This window comes from Cryptomeria japonica, chromosome 7, assembly GCF_030272615.1.
Source record: "Cryptomeria japonica chromosome 7, Sugi_1.0, whole genome shotgun sequence".
Taxonomy (NCBI): domain Eukaryota; kingdom Viridiplantae; phylum Streptophyta; class Pinopsida; order Cupressales; family Cupressaceae; genus Cryptomeria; species Cryptomeria japonica.
Window position 1 is genome coordinate 685,814,294 of NC_081411.1, and position 21,188 is coordinate 685,835,481.

Genomic DNA, 21,188 nt, shown 5'->3' on the forward strand with positions numbered 1-21,188 from the left:
ATGACAAAATGAAAATGAGTGAGGGTATATATAGCATCCTCAATTACAATGAACGGCCCAGATCAAAAGAAGATCAATGGCTGAGATTTTGACACCTAAACCCTAATTAGGGTTTTATTACAAAAATTCCCTTTTTATTGCACAACATTAAATGCATAGCCAAATATTTAATTTGGCACAAAAATCTAGGAAACATAGACCAATGACAATTAAGGTGCCATGTCATCTATAACAACCTCTCTTCTAGAACCTTGTTCCCTTTCCAATGCTCCTTTTTAGCATATGCAATGAATCTGGACACGATTCCCTCGATCTCAGCAATAGGAATCTCAGGAAGATTCCTCATTCGTTCCTCCAAGTGAATAATCTGATCAAAGGCCTTGAGAAGAGCTGCGTCCCATTCAGGTTCGAGTTCTTTAATTTTCTCAATCAGGAGCATAGTAGCAAACATTTGATCTCTTTGCTCATCTGTAATCACATTCTCATCTTTGCAAAAGATGACTTTGGCCCTTTCTTCTAATTCTTGGAGATCCACATCTGTCTCAACTTCGATCCTTCTGCCAAGAATAGTGCATAAAACCCCAAATACCTTGTCCTGGATTGGATGGATGACCTCCTCCACTTGATTGCATTTGGCGCTGGTGTCCTCAAAAAGAACTTCCTTCATCTGGAGTAAAGTAGACCACTGGAGTAAATTATGAGCTCCTCCATCCATTATTTTTTCTTGTGCTAAGATCTTCCTTGGTGTTTGCCTGATTACTTGAAGAACAGGAATGATAACATCTTTAGTATGAGCAAAGGCGGCTACTGTTATCATTAAGTTGTGGATGATCTCAAGGACCTGGATGGTCTGCATCATTCTTGTTGCAAACTCAATGGCAACTGTATGGGATTTGTCAATCCAAGAGCTCATAAGTTGGACCAAGCTCTTAACTTTCTCTGCTTCACCAACTGATTCAAGGGGAAGTGCTTGCATGGGAGATACTGCTGGATCCTGACGTCCCAAGGGCTGACTGAGGTGGCTAAAGTAGCTTCTCCAAGCACCGACCTCTCTCTCAAGTTTTCTACTCTTTTCCATTTCTTCCTTAAGTTTATCTTTAAGTGCCTCAAATGAATCAGTTGCCTCATCCAATGCCTGCTCGGTGGTGAGTGGACCAAGCTCAACGGTTTCTACATCATATTCTTCTGCAAGGATTTCACCCTCGTACTTGTCCACTGCCGGTGTAGCTATCTGCAACTTCCTGGATCCAGTCTCATCTCTGATCATCTTGGACATTTTTGTGGCCTTATTCTTTTCTGTTACTCTCTGAGAATCTCCAACAAGGCTATCTAAATCAATCACATTATCTTCTTCGTCTTCGATCACAATCACCCTTGTTAGTCTCTCCTTCAACCAATCTGGAATGGCGGACCTTGTCTCTCTAACTTGTATTTCTGTAGGTAGTGACTCTTCTTTCCAGAGGGGAGACGTCGCTTCATCATCATTCTGGTCTTCATGTAGCTCATTGACTTGGGGAGATTGACTTGATGAACGTTGAGATGCCTGTCCTTCTTCATGTTTATCATTCTGAACCATTGACTCCATAGATTCCTCAACTTCAAGTGTCCTCTTCTCTTGTCGAGAAGATGTGCTGGATGAGCGATCTCGATTGGCCTCTTGCTTCTTCTTGGAAGATTCTCTTTTCTCAGGTCTTTCCTTCCTCTTCGCACCTCTATGATGGGGATTGCCTTCACTTACACTTCTGGGGTGAATATTGCCTTCGCTTGTGCTTCTAGGATGAGGATGGCCCTCACTTACGCTTGCTCCTTCTGCCGACCTTTCCTCCAAGGTAAAAGTCATTGATATATTCTGCTCTCTCAACTTTTGATGTTGCACATCAACCCATCTGCGAGTACAAGACAAAACTGGAGCCATCAAAGTTTTTAAGTCCACAACCTCAGGTTCATTCCAATCTATCTTTACTGCCTTGTCCTCTCTATCATAAGAGGATTGGAGGTGCCTGCCACTGTCCTGAGCTTGATCGGCCACTCTGTAAACTTTGCATTTCCTGATGAAATCCAAAGGCAATCTGGAATGCATCTTTCTCTTCACTTCCGAATCATCTGAGAGATTCATCCAAAAGTCTTCTACCTGACATTCATGCTTGTATTTTCTACCAACTGTCTCTTCTATATGCCCATAAGGATCAAAATTCTCCCTCAATGAAAAGAATGAAAATGAATATAAGGCCAACTCCCTTTCTACATCATCTAAAGCTGGAACATTAGGACATACCTCAACTGAATTCCCTAGTATGATAGGTACAGGAATTCCATTTCCATGCCTGTGTCTGAATGCCTTCGCATAAGCTGCCAGTTGCCTAGTCACCTCAAGTAGTACTATCCTGTCTGTCGGATATCTTGGCAACATGTATGGAGGTGAAGGACACCCATGAACTCTAATATATGTAAACTTCTGGAATTGGATAAACCAAGCACCATACCTCTTTACAAGTTCCTGTGCCTCCTGAGATAGCCGGTTATGAATCCCGCCTTGCAGTGTCCTGGTGATGTTCATTGTGAAGGTATCATTGACTAACTTGTAATTACTCCCAGGTGGATGATGCAAATGAACATAAGAGTCACAAACTCTGACTTCTCCAGGTCCTCTTCCAATTGCTCCTCTGTGAGGTAGTCCTGCATACTCAAAACTTCTGATCAAGGCATACCTGATGTATGAGCTCATGTGGAATGACTTGGTAGCCTTCAGTCTTCTCAACTGTACGTCCAAGCAATGGCTAATAATTCTAGCCCAATGAATTGTTCCTTTTCCTTGAACTATCACTTGGATGAAGAAAAACATCCACTTCTCAAAATAGAAGGCTTGAGGAGCCCCGGTAACTCGATTGAGTAAGGTTATCAAATCTCTGTACTCCTCCTGGAAGTCGATCCTATGTGGTGTGTTGGGAATCTTGCTTAGGCGAGGACGACTTTTGAGTAGCCAATTCTTGTTGATGATGCTCAAGCAAGTATCTGGATCATCTTCGTACATGGATCTAACTCCTTCCAAGCTTTTGTAAATCATATCTTTATGTTCTGGCAGGTGGAGAGCTTCACTGATAGCCTCATCTGAAAGATAAGCCAAAGTGTTTCCTTCCTTGGACACGATCGATCTTGACTGTGGGTCATAATGGCGAGCACACTCGATCATCAGCTCATGGCACTGGACTGCTGGAGGGAAGCCGGCTGCTTTGATGATGCCACTCTCAATTATTCTCCTTGCGACAGGTGATGGCTTTCCAATGTAAGGGACCTCTCGAAACTTCTTCACACTGAAGTTTCCCAAGTTGGTATCTCCAATGTTGCTCCATTTTGACACGATCTTGGTCTCCAATTCTTCATTCTTTTGATCTTCCTTCATGAGAGCTGGACGACTGGTGGATGCTCCTGGCTTTGGGGTCGCCATCTTGACACCTACACAACATTTCATAATGAGCAATATATCTTGGAACGTAAAAAATATAGATTAAGTTTAAATTTAAATTTAGGAAACTTCATGATAAATCCTTGAATTATCATTTCCTAAATATGACGATGCAATTGGAATTTCAAAATTTCAAAATTTCAAAATTAGGCTAGGAAGATTTTGCCATACCTTTCTTGGAGAATTAGCTCTAAAAAGGATGCAAAAATTAAGAGATTTGCTAGGCAAAATGAATATCGAAGTCATCTAGCAAAAGCGCTTCCTTCATCAACTTCACCACCTTGTGGGTCTTCAACGCCTTGAGGAACAATTCGCTCCACCTCCAACAAAATTCGCACTCCTCCTTGGATCAAAACTCACACTTCTCCTTGGATGAGATTTCGCTCCTTCTATTGCCTCTCCAAACCACATGTAAACAATGATTGAATGATGGATTAAAATGCCTCAAAGTACCTTTCTTATATAGGCGCTTACCATTATACTCTCCCATAGGCTGACTTGGTGGAAATGAAACAAATAATAAGCAAAATTAAACAAAAAGGAGGCCGACCTTTATAAAATATTTAAAATAAAACCCCAAGCGCACTCCTTTCATTTAATAATTTAATAATTAATTAAATACCTTTGCAATTGAATTTCGATTTTTTTTTTTAAAAGGCTAAAATTAATTATTAAATACCATGCGCACTTATTAAATGTCATTTTAATTTCAAAATGTTTCAAGGTTTTATCGAACTTGGCATTTAATGCAATTTAAATGATATTGGCGCCCAAGCATGGTAAAACGATAGATATTAACAAGATCGCTCTGGTCCCTTGGAGAGGGATAGGAGCGCCCCTTCATTTTGGCCTTGTATCTCTCGCTTCTCACGTTCAAAGTCTCATCTTGGATGTCCAAAATAGCATTCTTGCTTGGCATTTGGGGTTTAATTTATTTCATCTTTGGAAGGAACTTGTTTTAAAGCAATTTCACCCTGGTCCTTGACTGAAGGACAGGAGCGATTTTATACTAGACCTCATACTTCTTGCCTTTTACGTTCGAAATTTCTTCCTTTACGTCCAAAATGGGGTTTTCATTCGTGACTTTGAGTTTGATCTATTCAATTTTTGAGTGAATGCTCTTTAGAACCATTTTCGCCCTGGTCCCTTGGTGAGGGACAGGAGCGATTTCATCTTTTTGTCCTTGATCCTCGTTTTCCAAATTGTCAATTTATGATGTGAGGTAATCAATGATCTCTATTGTTCATTTCATGCATGTCCAATTTGCTTTCTCAAGACAAAACAAGCCCTTCTAAGGATTTTCGCCCTGGTCCTCCAGTGAAGGACAGGAGCGAACTTTGCATTTGAGCTTGAATTTGTTGACTTTTGACGTTAACTCCTTGTTCATCGTCCTTCGAAAGGCATTGTGGACTTTGCATGATCTTGCCTTGGCGTGGTTTTGGAAGGAAATGACTAATTCTGTAGAAATCGCCCTGGTCCTCCAGTGAAGGACAAGAGCGAACTTTAGTCCATGGCGCAAATCCTCAATCATATTGATATCAAATTGTCTTCAAGGCGTAAAATGTTATTGCTTACTCCATCTTGAATGTTTGAAACGAAAGCGGCATCTTAGAATTAGGCACTCTTGAATATTTCGCTCTGGTCCCTTGGAAAGGGACAGGAGCGCCTTAACCAATTCCATCAAGTTCTCGTGGTCTTCGCAACTTTGTTCCTCTTCGAAGCGTTCCTAATATCATCTCCGTCATGCGCCTAGGCTCGGACTTGTCCAAATTCGGAGAGGAAGGCTGGACAATCTATATTTCGCCCTGGTACCTTGGAAAGGGACAGGAGCGATCTTGCTTTTATAAGCTCACTTGTATTTTGCCAACTTTCCAATTTGTCTTCAATGGATTGATTATGCTTTCCCTCACTCATCTCCAACATGAAATTTGTTTTAACTTTGCGGGAAATTTGCCTTATGAGGAAATCGCTCTAGTCCCTTGGAGAGGGACAGGAGCGCCTTGGCCATTATGGGCTTACTTTGCGTTTTGTAACCTTCAAAATTATCTTCAACGGGTTGATTGTGCCTTCTTTCCTTCATCTCAAGCTTGAAATTCGCTTTATCTTGGTCCAAAACTCGTCTTGAGGGAAAATCGCTCTGGTCCCTGGGAGAGGGACAAGAGCTACCTTTGAAATTCGCTTTGGTCCCTTGGTCAAGGACAGGAGCGCCTTAGCCAATTTGGGTTGATTTTCAACTTCATAGACGGCTCAAGTTATATTCAATGAACAAAGCCTTCTTCTCCCGACCTCCTTAAATCGCAAAATCACTTAACTCTTGTGTGGACAACGTAAGTTTGGAATTCAAGCTCCGGTCCTTCAATGAGGGACAGGAGCGATCCTTGTCATTTTAGCATATTTCCTTGTTAGTTGGTCGCTCAAATTATATTCAATGGACAAAACGTGCCCTCCTTGACCTCTTCCAATCGAAAAAATGTCTTGGCCCTGCAAAGAGGATGCAACTTTGAAAAACAAGCTCCGGTCCTTCAGTGAGGGACAGGAGCGATTTTGGTCCTTAGGGTCAAATCTTCACAATTTTCATCTCAATTCTTTTTGCTGGGGAAGATATCATCATTTTGCAAGCTATGACCAAGAGTCAAAATCCAAAAAATGTCCAAGGAGATGTATTTGAGGAAAATTGCTCTGGTCCCTGGGAGAGGGACAGGAGCGAACTTGCCTTGAATCTTCAAATTCATCATTTTTGAGTCTTTGAAATCTTCAAAATATTCAATTTACGTCCAATTTGTTCTCCCGGAGACCCTGCATAAAACAAATTAAACAAGTCAATAACCAATTTGCACTAAATATCATTTTCGCCCTGGTCCCTGGGTGAGGGACAGGGGTGATTTCGCCTCTGCAGGCCAAAATATCAAAAATTAAGTCTTCAAATCACTTGACAAGGCATAATTAAGTCATCTCCAAGGCCAGGGGCAAGTTAGTAAACCTTCAAAAATTTGGTCAAAATTCACTCGGACAAAATTGCATAATTCACTCATTGAAATGCTAACACTTTCAAACCTAACTTGAAATTGCCCTCAAAATCTTAACTGGACCCATCCTGAGATAAACTTGACTTCCTGGCAGGCTCATCCTATTTCAAAATTGCAATCAATGCGAGGATGCTCAATAATCTTTCAAAATTAGACTGGATTCGGCTTGAAAATATCAAAAGGCAACTCCAAAAGCTTAACCCTAATCCAGACGACTCACTCATTTAATTCAAAACCCTAAAGCAGAGAGAAGAACAGGCAAAACAAGAGCAAAAATGAGGGGGTCCCCATTTTAATGGGGCGATGTGTGAAATGGTCACAACAGGCATCCAGATTGAGATAGCATTTTTGAAGTATTTGTAGTCTTGGTAGTAGAACCAGTTGAAGTTCCTGCAAATCTCTGGTCCGGTTGGTGATCTCCAACTCTATTCTGGCGGACTGGAGCTGAAACCGGTGAACAGTTTTCCCATATGTAGTAAATGAATCATAGGGCGTCTTGCAGGTGCTTATAAATGCCTGTAGATTAGATTGCAGTTTTTCTTTCTGTGCAAGCACATCATCACAAAAGAGATGGTGTTGGCTTATCTTACTGAGCAGTAGTTTACCCTCATCCATAGCATCTCTTATGTCTTTTTGCTCTTTCTGAAGTTCACACCGGAGCTCGTTCAATTTCTTCACTAAGGTAGTGTTTAGTGCCTTTTGATGCTTCTTCTGTGCGTTAGCTTCAGCAACCTCTTCCAGACTTTGTACCTGGTCCTCCACAACTGTGCATAGAAGTTTTAGCTGGGCCAAAGAGGAATCGGTACTGCGGAGGTTGGTATCGGGAATCAAACTGGTAAGTGTATCCACCGCAGTTTGAATAACGTCTTGCTCCTTTTTCCTCCTTAAAGCTTCCAGTCGCTCCTGTGCAAGTTTAATGCTTTGGAACAACTCTGTTTCATTTGCAGATTGGAGGTCAATGGGACTGGTAATGTCAGCCGGTTTGGCTTGACTACCGGTTGCCTTTGGTGTCTCCACATGTGTGCTCTTTGTCGCTTCCTTCTTTGCTTCGGCTTTTTGCTTTTCCTCTTCTGCCTTCTTTTGTTCCTCTGCTTCTTTCTTTTTCTTCTCTTCATCCTTCTTCCTTTCTTCTTCCTTCTGCTTCTCTTCTTCTTTCTTCTTCTCCTCTCCCTGTTTCCTCTTCTCCTCTTCCTTTTCCTTCTCCTCTTCCTGTTTCCTCTTCTCCTCTTCCTGTTTCCTTTTCTCTTCTTCTTTTCTCTTCTCCTCCTCTTCCTGTTTCTTTTTCTCCTCTTCCTTTTTCTTCTTCTCCTCTTCCTTTTTCTTCTTCTCTTTCTCCGCTTGCACTTTATCAGCCTTTTCCTTTGCTGCATCCGAAGTGACATTTTCACCATCCAAAGCATCAACGTCAATTGTGTCCATCTGTTCAGTGACCGGTTCTCCTTCACTGTCATATACCTCATCCGGTTTTCCGGTTTCCGGTTCTTGCTCAGCCTTCTTGTTGGCTTCAGACACTTGGTGCAACCTCAGAGCAGCTTTGGCATGTGAGTGTGTATCTTTTACCACTTCAGGAACTTTCCCTTTCAGTAACAGGAGTCTTCTTCTTCTCATGAAGAAGAGGCCTTTGTATTTATCCATAACTTCATATAGCTCTGAATTTGACACATCAGGAAAATATTGTGCAAAAATTTCTTCTCTTATTTCCTGTTCCTTTTCTATGGCAATGCGCCATTTGTTATCTAAAGAATTATATAAAGAATCCGGTGTCACATATCTAATTTCTGATGGCGACCGGTCATTAATACATAAATATTGAATAACTTCCTGTTCAACTTCCTCCTTTTCATTGTCATTAAAATCATCAAAATGATCTATTAAATCACTTAGCACTTTTCTCCTAATATTCTTGATAGTTCTTTGACAATGTGTCAATGGTTTGTAAGAGGAAATGTCTATATTTACCGGTGCTGATGATGCCGGTTCATTGCTGGTTGTCTTTGTCTTTTTCCTCGTTTGCCTAGTCTCTTTAGGTTGTACCTCAGGTCCTATATCCTCAGAATCTGGTGAGGTGTTCTTAGTTTTCTGCTTTCTTTCAAAGACCTTGGCAGGTGCAACTTCCGGTTTCTTCTTGGCCGGTGACCGCTTGGTCACTTTAGGACTTGCTGAAGTAATCGGTGCTGATACGAATGGCACTGCCTTTCCTTTCTTCACTAAAGGTTCTTCAACCAGTGTTACCCTCTCCAAGTAGGTGCCGGTTCTCTTCTTCTTTGGATCAAGAGGCGAGGCAAGTAGGGTAGAGGCATACCCATCAAGCATGTCATACATCACCTCATATCCCATGGGCTCCACTTCTTCCTTTCTGGGCTCAACCGCCTCCATTATGCACTCATCTACTTTGATGATAAAGCAGATGTCCTCTTCATACTTCTTGACAATATCACCGGATATTCTCATCCTCTGGCTCATCTTGCATCTGAATTCATCAAGGTATTTGTTCAGGGTTTCAGGATAACCGGTTCCTACCGCTTGAAGACTTTCTTTGATTTGCTTGGTAACCGGTTGGTTAGCAGACCATTGTATATCACCGACTCCCGGAAAATAGCCTTGAAAATAGAAAAACAAACCTACTAACAGTTGTCCAAATTTAAATCTTAAGGCATTGTCCTGTTTGATAGATTTCAGGTTTATCAGAAGTTGCCTCTGCATACAGGTGCATAGATCAAATGATGCATCTTCCATGATCATTCTGTGGGTGACATTCACCGCTGCTGCAGAGATAGAGTTTATTCTGCTAGCATAGAATGTCTGGTCTCTGATCACCATTCAAGCATATTTGACCAAATCATCCTTGATGGTGTTAACGGTCATTCCCCGTTGGTCGCTCACAGATTCGGTGAGCTTGGTCATTTCTGTCTTAATGACTTTCCTAAGGGCTGGTACTTCTCCAACGTTACAGAAACCGGTGACGACATGAATCGCTTCCGGTGTGATGTCATGTGTCCGCTCAAGATACATTTTGTCACCGTGCACTCTGCTTAGAATGATGCGGATGTGATCTTCTGTAAATTCTTCAAGAAAATAGACCGCATTGTGAAGTTTCTTTCTTTCCAGGATGCTGTATTCCGGTTTGATCTTCTTGTCATTCCCGCAGGATAAACTTAACTGAGAATGGATCACTAGAGATCCTAGGTCTTCTATTTTGCAATCAATATAATCTGAAATACCTTCCTCAACTATAACACCAGCGGGTATCTGGGATAGGGCATTGTATTTCATCTTCCTTTGTATGAAATCCACTGAATCACTAGGTGCACTTGAACTGGAGTGCGATGCAAAAGCCATGATAAACAAAGAAGCTCGAAAAATACCTTCGCGAATCAAGATTTAGGGCTTTGACACTGTAGCTTGCAACACACCACTTCGGTCGCTTGGAACACTGCTTAGTGTTCTTCACTTGACTGGTTGATACTATCTCTGGATTCTACTTCAAAGTTTTTGAAATCTCTCTGAATCGTAAAACAAATTGTCTTTGGTCGCTCTGCACTTGAGAATTTCTTCGCTCGCAAATTGATAAGTGAAAATGACTTGAAAATCCCTTTTAAACAAATTCTTCACCTACCATAATAAATTCTCCACTATTAGGTTATAAACCCTAATTTTGCCTTTTACCGTTTCCGGTTTTCTGTCGATTGACAAGTAACACATACCGGTTAAGGTCTTTTACCGGTGGAAACCAGGGGTTCGAAACATTTCACCGATTTGTTCCCCCTAAGCTTTTTTGAAGCTTAGTTTGCCGGTTCAGCGGCTTCCACACTAGGTGCAGAAACCGGTTCTTCTTGTGACACTTCTTCAGGTTTCTTCTTTCATGTTGTCTTCATATCTGCTTGAACAGTTTCAACATCAATCTTTCCTTCCAGAGTGACCGGTATATCATCTGATATGTTCTTTCTCATTCTGCAGGGTGTCTCGGTTTGTTGCAATGATAGCATACCACTCCAGGTGTTCTCCATGGTCCATTGTTCATTCTACCATTCTTCCTCCTGCATGTTGCAGCAGTGTGACCGCTACCATGGCAAATCAAACAGGTTGCTCTCCAACCGGTTGTCGCTTGATAGCCACCACCACCTGACTGATGGTCATAGGCATTATACCGGTTTGGATTCCGGTTCATAGAGGATTCAGGAAAAACTCCTTGACTCCTTTGAGGATATCTTCCAGTGTTGTGTATAACAGACCTGCATTCAAATGCTCTATGCCCAAACGTGTTGCATGCATAACAATTACCATTGAATCTATTGGATCTAGGCTTATTGTTTAGAAAGTAGGGAAAATTATTGTAAGCCTTACTTCTACATACATTGGCAGCGTGTCCTTCCTTGAGACAATTAAAGCAAACAGGTTGGAACTTTTGCTTACCTTTATCCTTTGGTGCCGATTGCTTCTTTGATGCTCCATCTTTTGTTCCAGAGGTCTCACCTTCCTCATAACCAGAAAAACCAAGTCCAGTGGTATTCCTTACCGGTTTTGCTGATTCAAGCTTTTGTTCTAGCTTAACAGTACTCTTATTGAATTTGGCAAGTATTTCCTTTGACTCAGTGAGTTCTTTGGAAATAGCAGCATTGGATTCCTTCAAGGTTGCATTCTCAAAAATAGTCATGTTTAGTTCACCTTGCATTTTTTCTTTTTCCACTTTACTCTCTTGGAGATGAGCGGTAAGTGCACTGATTTCTTGCTTCAGCTTGGAGATCTCATGATCTTTGTCTTTTACCAGATCTTCAGCTTTCCTCCGGTTCTCAAGCTCTTGACACATTCTGATAGTCAGTCCTTCCAATTCCCTTCTTAGGTTAGCATTAGATTCATTCAGTTTTTCAACTTCTTCAACTAGGGCTTCCATGTCTGCTTCATTAGAAGAACTATTTTCAGTAAGCTCCATCAATTTCTCAGCATGCTCTCTTCTCTTTGCTAGAGAGGCTTTATATTTGACTTTGAGTTCATCAAAGGCTTTCTCAGTCTGAGTGAGACGATGAGTAAGCTCCCTCACAGTTGTGCACCACCTTGTTAGAGGATTTACAAAGGCTTTGCTAGGCCTACCCGGTTAAGGGTTTCAGATTTGTCGAAGATGTGAGTAATCAACAAGTGAGTGATCTAAATACTAGCACAATATGCTTGGTTAGATCCTTGATAGCTCATTGTTAATGCATTTCAGCATTTCTTCAGTCTTCAAAATCTCCACACTCTATTTCTTCACTCAGACCCAATTTCCTTCTGTGATCGCACACACAAAAACCTCATCAACCACCTAAAACCCTAACAACAACTACCCTAGACATGATGTCCTTATAAAGGAATCTGATTTCATGTCGGTCCAATAGGATTACATTGCAAGTTCCTAGGTTCAGTGCATCTGGACACATTTGGTAACACAGCACAGAATCACCGCCAAAGTGTCGATGGATGATAACTCATCACAAAAATACCGGTTGGTAACTCATCACAGAGTAATACCGGTTCATACATTTACCGATTACCGGTTCACACATTTTACCAATTACCGGTTTGTCAAAATGAAGACTGGGAAAAATGATAACAACCGCTTTGTTCCTTCGAACCGCTTTGGGATCCTCGAACCGCTTGAGTCTTCATACCACTTGGGTCTTCATACCGCTTGAGATCGGTAAACACTTTCTGCAAAACACCGATAGTCTAAAGACTATAATACATAATACCGGTTGGAACAAATACCAGTTGAGTATAACTCATACATACAAAAAGTGATCTCAAAGCAAGTGTGTGTCCATCAATGACAATCACAATATCATCATTAAAAATGCCAACAGGTATTAGCTTAGATTGCATGTTGCCTATAATTGTATGTAATTTTTAGGAATATTGCTTGCGATGCAGATCCAATTTGTGGGGTTTCAACATGTGCAATCTTGGGAGCATATGGCTGCCATGGGGATCTTCTTATTTCAGATGAAGAACAAAATATATGCCATGCATTTATGGAATAAATAGTTGGTGATTGAAGCGTAAAAGAGTAGCATTGTGGTCGTGGCTATATTGGCCATTATCTGATGGATATGTGGTAGTATGCTATATCCGTTTTATGTGGATAGTAAATGTGTGTCTATAATAGTTGACATCATAGGTAAATTTCTTGTGTATCATAATAAATTGGGGGTGTCTTTCTCCCACTAGTTCATATGTGCAACAATTCAGTTGTGAAAATTGTTTTTAAATAAGTGAAATTTTCATATTGTGGGGGCATACCATCAATATTCAACTTTGCATGGAATTGATTAAAGTCAAGGGTAACTTCCAATGGCAGTGGTAATTTTCTATGCTGTTAGTGATCGAGTGTCAACGATCAACAAAAGTGACTATAATTGAAAACACTGTAAATATTCCCATTTTAAGTTTGAAAGCAGGACAATTTGCACGTCTTTGATGTTGTAAGTAGTTGTATAGGAGAACAGCTCGCTATAGAAATCCTTTGACTAGTAGACTACATGGAAATGTGGTCGGCCACGAAGTGAAAGTGAGATCAGTTCTTGAAGAGCACACCGTTATATTGAGAGGGGGGGGTGAATTAGCATAACAACAATCTTTTACCAATTATACCTTTTTCAACTTCAATCATAAGTATATAACTTATCTCATTAACATATTCATTGCACACCAACATTCATATATGATCTAAATAATATGAACACAAGTAGAACACAAGATATATACGTGGAAACTCTTATAGGAGAAAACCACGGTAAATCAATGCTTTTATATATTTCTTCTGTTACAATATTTTGTAGGCACCAACCCTAACTCTGATTGTGAGTACCAACCCACTAGAAGCACCAACTCCCAAATCTGATTTTGTGAGCACCTACCCACTGGAAGCACCAACTCCCACTTCTGAAATTTGTGAGCACCAACCCACTGGAAGCACCAACTCCCAATTCAGATTTTGTGAGCACCTACCCACTGAAAGAACCAACTCCCAATTCAGAATCTGTGAGCATCAACCCACTTCATATAAATCTGAATTTCCACCTTAATAATGTTGCTATCTCTACTGATGATGGACACTTAATTCCTTTCTTCAAACTGCTATGATGAACAATACTAACCAGTCATATAAACATGGCCACACTTTCCTTATCAATCTGTGATACAAATCAGTTTATAAACCTTTCACAAATCTATCTATAATCTGCCCATTTAGTGATCATGCATCTATCTATAATCTGCTCTAAGTCTGCTTCATAAACCTGCTTGAATTTGCTTCACAAATCTGCTTTAGTCTGATAAAAATTCTGCCACCAAAATGGTCATCGTCTTCTGTTGTGCAAGTCTGAATACTATCTTCACTTAATCTGCTTAAATACCAAAAATAACCTCTTCATACTCTTCTTTCCAATCTGCATTTAATCCTTTCAAGAATTACTTTGCAGTTCACTGTATAAAGTTCTTCATTCAGTCTTCATTTCTTCACAGGATCTGATATAAAATATGTATGTGTATTTTGTACACGATACACCACTCACATCACTCTTTTCTCAGAGATAACTTTTATTTTATATTCAACACATATTTACAGCACCATACACTCCATACTCTTTACCCACGCAATCTCTATTTCTTACACACACAACTTTATATTCAGCATTATACTCCACTTTCTTATTCCACACCTACTTTATTCACATTCTCCACGTATTTTCACGTATACTCTCTTCACATAAAGGTCTTCTTTATTTTTCACACACTATAATTTCATGCTTCACACGTACCACACCTCACACATTCTTCACTCAAAACTACAACAATATTTATCTTCATATTTCTTTCTCAAAGAATATCCCTCCTTAAGAGACACCACATTTCCTAAGAGATACAACTCTTAATAACAAACATAGTTTATTTTAAACTTGAATCAATTGTAATTTTAAATCGCACCTATTCGTGATGCAAGGAGTTAACTTTAATTTATATCATTTCATTAATAATGAGTGCCAAACCTTTTCCCTTTTTGATTAACGTGATCATTGCTATAAGACACTAGCTTTCTTAACACCTGTTCACATACATGTCTTTTACACCTGTTCATACATGATCTCTGTGTTTATATCTGCCACGTCTCTGTTATTACTGCTCCCTTGATTATTCACAAAGAACACTTAATCGTTCTTTAGCAAATTATATTTATCTTGATCGACCACCATCTTAACTTGAATGAAATACTATCATTGCTCCTTAATAATATCGTTGCTGTTCATATAAATAAACCACGATAATCAACTAGTATTGGCTGAGCATTTGTTAAGATTAGTATCTAAATGAATCGCTATATTAACACTGCGTATATTGGTATTTGTGTTGCCTAATTATCGGTCCATTTCTTTGTCCTTTATTACTGCATCACCCAACCATCTTCATTCTTTAATTGCTTCAGTTTGATCGCTGCTGTGAACTCAATAAAGTCAACATATGATGAAGTCGACTTCCTTGAATAGAATCAACCATCTTTAATCACAACTTCAAGTTGGAGCCTTACAAACTTTCACATCTCTGTGTATAGTCATTGCCGCCACTTAATACGTTGCATATTAATCGGTCACTTTAACAAATGCTTGCTTTTAGATCATACGTATGATCCCCATATACTCGCGGACTTGTCAAACACATTTGTTGCTTATAAACAAATCTTTGATGAGGCCTCTGCTTTTATTTTATCATTCACATCGCTGCCTGTTACTCAGACGAATTGCTGATGTATGGGATACTTTGCTCGAGTGTTCACTCCATTCACGTCGCTGCAAGACAATGTAACTTCCAGACCGCTTGCTTATGGAGATAACTGTTTTCAGACTAATGTAATTTCCTTTCAACCAGATCGATAAGATATTTGTTGACTTTTATCATTGTTCTAATTTCTTTTTGAAGTCGCTGTCATTTTGATTACTGAAATTATAATATGGTATTTGAACGCTCCGTAATTCTTCTGAAATTATAATATGGTATTTGAACGCTCCGTAATTCTTCTTTTGGTATAGTCGCTGCTGTCACAAGAAGATTGTGGACTTTAATATTGAGATCATCTTAAATTATCATTGTCACTATAATTGATGAACAAGTCGGCTTTTTATTATGAATTCGCCATTACTCGTTGTTGCCTTTAATAACAAATGCTTTCAAGTGTCGCTTTTCTTAATACTTGCTTATAGATGTTTTCTGTATAAATGTTTGGTTATGCTGTATACTCAAACCGTATTTATATATCTGTATGCTGGATTGCGGATATATAAATGTTTACTTATGCTGTATACATTCTGAGTATTACTGTATCGGCTGTAGGTTCACTTCTGCATATACACTGTATAATATATGTAAAATACTGTGTATATCAACTGTAGGTTCACTTCGACTGTAGATTCACTTCTGTATATATACTTCTGAGCATTATACAACTTAGCAAGCATAGAAATTAAATACTATATATATATATATATACTGAAGTCTGGATCATTAAAGTAACTTGTGTATGCTGACTTTATGTATACAGATTAATACTCTGTCATACGGACTCTGTATATATATCAGCATCTGTATTACCATCTGCTGTTAATGTATTCATAATCACTGTATCATTACTGTATTGAGGCATAATGTAAGCATAGTAAATGTAAAGCATAGTAATCCGATATGTTCATCAATCTCCATGAATCAGTAAATTCCTTTGACATCAATGACAATATTTCCATCAGTTCTCATATGTAGGTGATCATGTGCAGCAAGATCCAAATATCAGCATGCAAACGTAAAAGTATGCATTGGCATATGGTGATGTACTTTCTCCCCATGTTCACACGAAGGAGGGGTGTTGGGAATTAGTGTTCACATAGGTGTTTAGGTTAGCTATAAAGTTGTTGAGAAACAACATAATATTATTGTTAGTGTGATTTGTTAGAATATTATACATAGGATAATATTTTTTATTAGTTGTATAAGAGATTATAGGTATGTGAGTTGTTAGAATAGCTCATAATATTAGGGAGTGGTTACTATAATATAGGAGATCAAACTCCTATATAAGTTTGCAATATATTGAACGAAACAGAATTATTGAAATAGAATTTTTTTTTGTGTGTCAACTCTGAAGTAGAATATTCTCATCGGTACATATAACAAAAAAATCATGATAATCTAGTTAGTGGCCTAGAGAGTACCTTAATTGAAGGGAAAATTCAAAATAACTCATACGTATACAAATGGCAATTATACTATAGTAATTAACTCAAGGTGCACTAAGAATGGTGCTCTTTGGTTGATCTCATGCCAGATGGTGTCAGTGTTCACTTGACCATTGTAATATATTTCATTGCAACAATGATAACATTTTTGTTCATGAATTTCTTTCTCCACCAAATTCAACAAATTCAATTCTTATCTTTTGTTGTTCCCAGTTTAAATATCCATTTAAATTTTTCTTTCTGTTATGATAAATGTTTTTTAGACTCACAGCATTTTAGTGTGCTTAGGTGCTACATATTATAAATGTGCATATGAGTAGGATGATGTACAGAGACTGAAATAAGATCCTAGCAGGTCCTGATAATTTTGGTTGATTTAAGTGAGCATAATATGTACTACGTACTTGATGCAGCACCTTCAAATTTCTCCATATTGCTAGTCTTGTATTCCTGAAATTTATCCCAAGGAATATTAGCAGTCATTGGATATTTGGAATTTCTTATTGTTGAAGTTTGGAAATAAAGAGCTCTTCATACATCACTGTTGGCTTTGAGTGCAGGTAGGAAAGGTGTTAAAGGAGCACAACCAGGTCCAGTACTCACTTGGATGCAAAGGGTAAAAATTGCTATTGAAGCTGCTAAAGGGCTCGAATACCTCCATGAAAAGGCTCAACCACCCATTATTCATCGTGACATCAAATCAAGTAACATTTTACTTTTTGATGATTGCACAGCTAAGATTGCTGATTTTGATTTATCAAACCAAGCACCTGACATGGCTGCACGACTCCATTCCACCCGTGTGCTTGGAACATTTGGCTATCATGCTCCAGAGTAAGTTATCAAACCAACTTCTTTTAAGTTTTTAGTTATAGAGATTTCTTGAACCCCAAAAGCATAGCCTTTATGCAAAAAAAAGAATTAGCTAACTCTTCAATAGACAGCATTTGATTACAAATAATCTCAAGAATTAAGAATATCTTTCTTTGGAAATCTTTTTAGAACAGACTTGCTTCTGATTTATTGCAGTGGTGTTCTTATTGGTATGAATGTATTTGCATATATACAAGAGTTTATGAATGCATTAGAAATGCTTTGATACAGAAGCACCCCAACAAGTGTTAGTCAAAGTTGGATATTACATTTACCCTCCTCCCCATACTATTTCATGTTGCGTTTCTTTCAATTGAAAGAAAAGACTTCAAAATGTTCTTCCAAACAAAAATATGTTGATAGTTTGGGAGATTAGATTAAAGTGAAGTTGGCATGTTACTATTTCATGTTGCGTTTCTTTCAATTGAAAGAAAAGACTTCAAAATGTCCTTCCAAACAAAAATATGTTGAGAGTTTGGGAGATTAGATTAAAGTGAAGTTGGCATGTCCTTAGGTGAATTATTTTTGTACTTCACTTGCAATTCAGCACGCTCTGGCAATAAACCTCAAGTTGGTAAAAAGAGAAATTAGTGGAATATAGTCTATTAACTTGGGGATTCACTTTTACTAGTATAGTACACCCTAAGGAAATGTCTCTTAGTGAAGGCCCATATATATTGCATGCACACCAAACGTGGAACTTGAATTCAGTGCTTGTGTACAACATATGCATTATTGCATCTGAGTTCTCATTGAAAACACCCATGTCTCTAATAAAAAGGCAATAATGATTATTTATAGATTAAGTAGGCCTATAGGAACAAAATATGAAGTGAGCATGCAAAAGTAAGAAAACCAAAGTATTATGAAGTGAAGATAAACGTTAAAATTATCAACTGGTAGAAATGAGGTTTGATTTATGTACATGATTTCTAAGAAAGAAAGAGTGTTGAAAATCCTAAGAGGAACACCTGCAGAATTTTGAGGATTGCAAGAATGAACACTCATTACATCTCTAGTTAAATCAGGCTCCGCACTATTTATTTGTGGGTCTCCAAAAACAAATCTGTCATTTCAGAGATTGAAAGAGTGCATATTCATTTTATACTCGCTTACTACAATGTCAATCTATTTATTTCTGGGTCTTATCAAAGCAAAATTTGTGATTTCAACTTTATGTGTTCTGCTTTGTTGGTTATCCTTAGCCTTGTAATTTGGGCAAGATTTCCTTCCTGTGATTTCCTTTTTGTTCTACCCTACCTCTTGGCTGTTTGAGATGTATTCTGCATTTAGTAGGGAGGTAATTGCCAGAAACTATGTTTGTAGAAAGGCACATACGATGAGTGTTAGGACACTGATGAATTTATAAACTTGATAAATGAGGTTGCAGGGCTCCTTGGATGATGATACTTATTTACATTTATCATGGGATTTTATATGGCATGTAGCCTACCTAACGAACAAGAAATGAAAATATGAATTTTTTAATCAGTTTCAGCTTTGCATTGATTTTCTTGATTGATTTATTTCAACCTATATGCTGTTTTACAGATATGCTATGACAGGACAACTAAGTCAAAAGAGTGATGTTTATAGCTTTGGAGTTGTTCTACTGGAGTTGTTAACTGGCAGAAAGCCAGTTGACCACACAATGCCACGTGGCCAGCAAAGCCTTGTGACATGGGTAACATGCATAAGCCTATACAAAATATCCAATGCTAAACAACTAAACATTGCGTTTTAACTATAAAACTTCTATTCTTAGAATTTGGAATATTGTGGACCAAGTTAAAAAAGAAGAAACTATATTCAGGTGCCCTGGGATTAAGGTCCTTTAATAATTGGGCCATTGAACTAACCATGATCTTTTGCATATAAATTTAATTGTATAAACATGTCAATTTAAAAAAAAATCTATACTACTAATGGAGAGATGGTTGTGATTTTACAGGCAACACCTAGACTTAGTGAAGACAAAGTTAAGCAATGTGTTGATTCCAAATTAAAATCTGATTATCCACCTAAAGCAGTGGCTAAGGTGAGCCTCCGAATGTGTTTTCCTTTTACTTTATATGTAATTGCTTTTCTGTTGACTTTGGTTTCCTGACAACCTCCATCTACATGTTTTTCGGGTCCTTAAAGTTTCTTTACCATGCAATTATTTTCTTTCTTCATATATGATAAGATGTATATCACAGTATATTTTTGCAATCATTTCCCTCATTTGGATTCTGCTGATGTTTAAGGCTTTCATTCTGCTAGTTGCATATGGTTAATCCATTAGAAACAATATCAAGCAACTGTGTGGAACACAAAAAGCTTTAGAAATGGCCTAGAGGAAAGACATTATAGCTAAAAATCAGATAGGCTCGAGTCTTCTGTGTGTTGCAGATGGCCCTCGGGTTGGTTTTTCTCAGTATCCAAGATTTCTTTTCATCTTGCCAGATGATTTTTCAACCATAAGATCAGAGAAAAGGCGACAATGTTGATCACACATCTTCAGTCGTCGTTCTGTTTAGAGCCTCCAAAATTTATCAGACACCAAACCAGTCTTTCTTTCTTAAAGGGCACATTTTATGCTATACTTATTTAATGTGATTCTTATTGATCTTGTTCTTAATGCATAGCTCAAAATCATCTATTGTGTATATATTCATTCTTTCCATAAAGGTTGATAAGGTTGGAATGTGTAAACATCACTTAAAATTTTGCTTCTTCTCCTCACGCAGCAGTGACCTTGCAGACATCTGGGATTTATACAATAAAACAAACATTGAATTTCTGTAGCTAGTTATGTGATGTTTAATTGAGCCATTTCTGTATGCAGTCTATTTTTTAATGGACACATTGTACTTCTTTTTATGTAAAACTAATTAAGGTATCATTTATTAACAAAGTTTACCAGATAAAGATGGTATGATCAATCTATTTAAATCCACATTCTTTTGCTTGTTATTTTGCTGGATTTGACCGTGTAGATTTTGTTGTTGCATTGAGCAGATGGCTGCAGTTGCCGCTTTATGTGTGCAGTATGAAGCTGATTTCCGTCCCAACATGAGCATCGTTGTGAAAGCCCTTCAACCTCTATTGAACGTTAAATCAGTTCCTAACAACGGAAGTCCAGCATTGTAACATCTGTATAGTCAAATTTGTATTATTCTTTACAGCGTCTACTATGCATATGCTGCAAACATTTTGGTCATGTTTGGAGAGAAGATACGTTTTAAGTCAATATATTGTAGATCACTTCCTGGAATTCAATATGTAGTAACAGATACCATGCCTCATATAATACAGGAGACTTGAAATTTTTTGAACTTATATACATATATTCCGAATTATTCATTAGAATTGGGAAACCCATGCTTATATTTGAGCTCTCTGAAAGTTTCCTAATAAATGTGCTTTTCATAAATCAACATGTACCGGATGCAATAAAATTATACGTAGTGTGTTTGCTTAACTTATAAACAAGGCAGGTAGCTGGTAAAAGACATAAGAAAATCCTTAATCAATGTTGCAATTATGATTGAATTATTTTAATTCCATTGGTTGAGATTGTTTTGAGGAAACGTC

At 38.3% G+C, this 21,188-nt stretch overlaps 1 protein-coding gene across 3 annotated transcripts in view; it reads left to right on the plus strand.

Annotated features, from left to right (window-relative positions):
• The window catches only part of LOC131078500 (pto-interacting protein 1), a 65,416-nt gene extending 44,445 nt beyond the window's left edge, over nt 1-20,971 (plus strand). For all 3 annotated transcript variants that reach the window (XM_059207699.1, XM_059207700.1, XM_059207698.1), the window contains exons 5-8: nt 17,300-17,573; nt 19,164-19,296; nt 19,564-19,650; nt 20,613-20,971. In XM_059207699.1, coding sequence (XP_059063682.1) covers nt 17,300-17,573; nt 19,164-19,296; nt 19,564-19,650; nt 20,613-20,744 — 626 coding nt within the window. In that variant the 3' untranslated portion in view covers nt 20,745-20,971. The remainder of the gene's footprint in view (nt 1-17,299; nt 17,574-19,163; nt 19,297-19,563; nt 19,651-20,612) is intronic.
• The last annotated feature ends 217 nt before the right edge of the window (nt 20,972-21,188 follow it).